This window comes from Acanthisitta chloris, unplaced genomic scaffold (genome assembly GCF_000695815.1).
Source record: "Acanthisitta chloris isolate BGI_N310 unplaced genomic scaffold, ASM69581v1 scaffold27704, whole genome shotgun sequence".
NCBI classification, from domain to species: domain Eukaryota; kingdom Metazoa; phylum Chordata; class Aves; order Passeriformes; family Acanthisittidae; genus Acanthisitta; species Acanthisitta chloris.
Genome location: NW_008668053.1, coordinates 24,566 through 29,115, shown reverse-complemented (window position 1 = coordinate 29,115; position 4,550 = coordinate 24,566). Strand labels below are relative to the sequence as shown.

General features: G+C 36.8%; 1 protein-coding gene across 1 annotated transcript in view; it reads right to left on the bottom strand.

Annotated features, from left to right (window-relative positions):
- Positions 1–4,550, bottom strand: part of ARFGEF1 (ADP-ribosylation factor guanine nucleotide-exchange factor 1 (brefeldin A-inhibited)) — a gene marked incomplete at both ends in the record, with an annotated part of 41,561 nt that overhangs the window by 17,283 nt on the left and 19,728 nt on the right. The window contains 2 exons of the mRNA XM_009072763.1: positions 810–1,044; positions 4,388–4,521. Of these exons, the coding sequence (XP_009071011.1) occupies positions 810–1,044; positions 4,388–4,521 (369 nt within the window). The remainder of the gene's footprint in view (positions 1–809; positions 1,045–4,387; positions 4,522–4,550) is intronic.

Below are 4,550 nucleotides of genomic sequence, written 5' to 3'. Positions count from 1 at the left end.
AGAAATCTCTTCAAGAGATTTCAAAGAGAATCCACAATGCATTTCAAGTAATTAATTTTTATCCTAAAACTCCTTTGCAAAACCAGGTATTACAGAGTCTTTTCACAAGTGTACTCAGTTTCTTAATTTGTACTACATAGTGCAAGGCTAAACCTTCCTAACCACATTACTGAACATTGGTTGGTTGAGCTTATCCACAAACCTACTCAGTTCTGAGTTTCAGCATCATTCTCTGATAATACCATGCCACAGCCAACAGAGAAGACTAACTCATATAGTAACAGTAGTCAGTATGGGCACAATACACTATGATGGTACAAATTCACTTCAATCACTGAGTAAATCAAAGCATATACTGCACTGTATAATTTTTTAGTTTATATTATTGTCCATTATTAAGTGATGAAGTGGCCTACTTCTCTATTACATATTTTATTTCATGTTCTAGGTTTAGTATGATGGAAATTTTTTTAAACAGCCCTACAAAGTTTTCCACTTCACCGAACAAGACTACCACGGGTTGTCACATTACTTCTGATGTTACAGAGAAAATCTTATTTAAATTGTATTCCAAAGGAAATGCTATTTTATCTGAATAAGGTTTAAGGGTATTGTGGCAACCAAGTCCATTCCCTCTGAGTGAAAGAGCTTTCTACGCATAGGAAGATCTGGCAAGTCTTACACAAAAGCTGTGAGTCAGAAAGGAAAACAAATTTATGCAAGCAAGACCAAGCTACACACAAATTAAATACAAAAAAATGTTCAGTTAACACCCCCCATTCCTGCAGTTAGAAATTCATGTAACATACCTCGATCTGCATCTTCAGATGAGTCTTAAAGTTTGAGAGGAGGGTAAGAAATATGGAAAGTGAAAGTTCAAAAACTTCTGGAACTGATGAGACTCCATTTTTTGACAGTGCAACACAAAGGTACTGCTTAATAGCATTAATAAACATCTCATTTGTCCTGAAGACAGGTCCTGCATTCTGCAGAATGGACAGAAGCAACTGCAATGAAAGAATCTTGGATCGCAGTTCATGAGATCTAGAACAAAACAAGACAGTATGTCAGCTCAGCGAGTCATAAAAAATAAAATATTCTCTTGAAAAACCAATACAATGATTTTACAAGTGGAATGTTAATGAGATAAACTCCAATTTGATACAACCTGTTGTAGAAAAGGTCACAAAAAGACGTTCATACTTTTTGTTAAAGTGGTCATTCTGCAACCAAGAAGGTGGGCAAGAGTAAAATTTTTCCAGCTACAGTTTCTTTCCTTACTATTGAGCCACTGTCTCTTCTGCAGCACAGCACAACTCAACAGCAGCAACAGGAGGCAATGCTGCACTTTTAGCCAGAGAATGAAGGGAAAACTCTTTCCTTTTAATGGATTTTTGGAAGAGCCCACCTACAGAACTCTACCACTGAAAGGTGGAAATTTCTCCTCTTCCTCCATTTCTACCAGCATAGAAAGAGAGCTGAAGGACTATAAAGACAATAGTTGTACTGCCTGACCTACTTCCTCCCAACACTGAAATCTCTTTTCTCACATACAGTATTTATCAGTCACTGGCCCCATCCCACTCCAAGGGCAGGTAAGATACATAACATGCCTATTTTAAGCACAGCAATCACAAAGTCAGGCAACTGCAGTGTTGTCAAGTGCTCCAGGGTAACATTCTTACAGACTGAAGTAAGCTAGAATTCATGTCAGAACAGGGCTACTATTTATGCTTTAAAAATGTAACAAAAGCCAAACCAACAAACAACAAACCAGCCAACCCCCCCCCACACACAAAAAGCACAAAGAAGATTTGCATCTATGAAAATAGAATGCAATAAAAAGCATTCTGAGTGAAAACACTCAGTTTCATGATGCTCCTTCTCACTTCGGATCATCTCAAAACTCTATAGCTTTTCTGAAGGGCAGGTACAGACACAGTGGGCTTTCCCAACAGGACCACCCACAGCTTTCATTAAACAACTGCCCACTGGCAGAGGACAGCTATGAAACGTAAGGAACAACGACAGGAAATTTTTATCCATTACAGCCCAGACATAGTAAGGAATGCTTCAAGTCAACATGTGACACACAATAGCTAGGTATTTGCTGTATACGGCAAAAATACAAGCTTAATGAGAAAAAAATAAAGAAACAAGTAATTACAGTCTAGCTAAAACAAAAAAATGTAAATTAGTAACAAGTATGTTGCAAATAAACTCGGTTATTTCTGTCAAAGTGGATGGAGAGAATCAATCTGCAAACATTTCAAACTCATAAAATATAATTCCAACAGCAGACTTTTTTCTGAAGACACTTTCAAGAAAACATAGTCAATCAAACAGAGTGAAAAACTTGTCCCTCCCATTCCTCCTGATGGGCTGCAGGTCAAAGTTAACGATCCAAACCAGCTCTCTGTAGGAGTTCAGGAAAATCCTTGGCTCTGGGCACTGCACATCTGCATGGAACCTGACATAATCTCTGCTGATGCAAAAGGCTTAATTTTGCCTCACATGGTATCAAATCTGCAGACAGCACATGACTAGACCATACTTTGCTATGAACTGTAAGAATTTAAATATGAAGAGAATTTCAGTCTAATAAAATATTAAATATTGCCTACTTCCAGCAAGTGTCAGCTCCTAACTGAAATCCTAACATGCTGACTTTACCAATTCTGTATGATGTCTAAAGCCCACTTAATTTAAAGCAAGTTTAAGGAAAAAAATAGCACATGGACCTTCAAGGCATTTCACTCCCATCTTATTTTATTCCAGGAAAAAAAGGAAACAGACATTATCCAGGTTCCCAGGCACTATAATGCTGATCTTAACTCCCAGCCTTGTGATTTTAAACTGAAGCCCCATGTCCAGTTACCTAAAATGTAAAAACATTTTCATTACAGACTTCATAAAAAATTTCACTGGAAATACCATTTTTAAAGAAGCAGATAAGACTCTTGAAAATGCTGCAGATATCCTACGCCTCCTCTTCCAATTACAGCATGTTTGTAATAGTTCAAAAAGCCATCAATGCCTCAGAATCACTGATAAATTCTAGGCATGTCTCCAAATACAGGATATCTTCCAATGTATTTGCAGTGAATTTTTGTTGCCCCAAATGCTCCCTCCTCCAGTCTGTTTTATATGAAGAGCTTCATCAGTTCTAATACAAATGTCAAGAACTCCATGGATTCAGATAAGATGCTTCAAGTGTCTCAATAGCTATTGCTGCTCTTCCAGATGGAGCTAATCCACTAAAGCCTTTAATAAATGGTCAGTTTTAGTGTCAGAGAACTAACTAAACCCACGGGATTTTCATGGTATTTCCTGGAAGATAAATTCTCAAAAACAGTAAGGAAAACCTCGTGCCCCAGTCTTCATTCCCTAATGTCCTGACTTTCCACAGTGCATTGCTGGATAACAATTTAAAAATGGTTAAAAACTAAACCTTCAACCCCTTTCTACTACATCGCATATTTTTCAGTTTATTAAATACACAACACACATCACTGACTAAACTAAACTCTTTTGAAGTTACCTGGTATAAAAGCTAGACCTTGGAACAGTTATTTTGAACAATGCTGGGCCTTTGCCAGCTGAAATGATACTTATTTAATATCTTAGGAACAAAAAAAATCACTCTTCTTTAAAATGATTACCAAATATTCCTAATGTGCAAAAGAAAAAAGTATATAAATTTATCCAAGATCAGAAAGCAAACTTTTTTGCCAATACTGGCATCCATCTATAGAGAAGAATTTATTTTCTGCTTTACAACAAACAATGCTCTAAGCCAAACTGAAAACATGGTATCTTCAGTCAGAAGACAAGATTTCCCAAACCAGCCAAAAAAAGATTTTGCTCTCAAAACACATGCGTTTTGATTAAGTAGGCTGACAAAAGTGTCCAAACTGAGCAAAAGAATGAGCACTGTATCACAAATTTATCAGAACCAGCATCAGCTCCAAGTGAGGAGCTTATATTAAGATAGAGTTGGGTATGTGTACAGGATACGTGATATGCAGGAGATGAAAGAAACTGAGGGGAACAGACAACAATGGTTACAAAACCAGAAATCACTTCAATGCAGAACAGCATGAGCCAACACTAGAAACACCTGAAAACCTTCTTTACAAACCCTTCTGTAAAGTATTACAAAGAGCAACTAGGAGGAACACTATGTACTCACAGGAAGCAAAAGTGTTGTTAAGACACTTCTAAACTGGTATACAAAAGATGCATTAAAACACAGAAGAACCTTTCCAAAGTTTCTAGGATCTTTTTACCATACCATTATTTTCTCAATAACTGAGGAGACACAAAAATATTGTAAAAAATTTTTTTAAATTTTCAAATAGTATGAAAATTCTTAAATTCTACTTACTTTGGATCTGGTGGTCCATCTGACAGGGGTTTCATGGAGAGTTTACACAGTGACCTGAATACAAGGAAGGCATCCTTTTGTAAAATGTGGGAAAACTTAGCACCAGGGGTAGGTCCTGAAGAATTTCCAGATTCCTAAAGAAGTTAACATATTTCAGTATTCC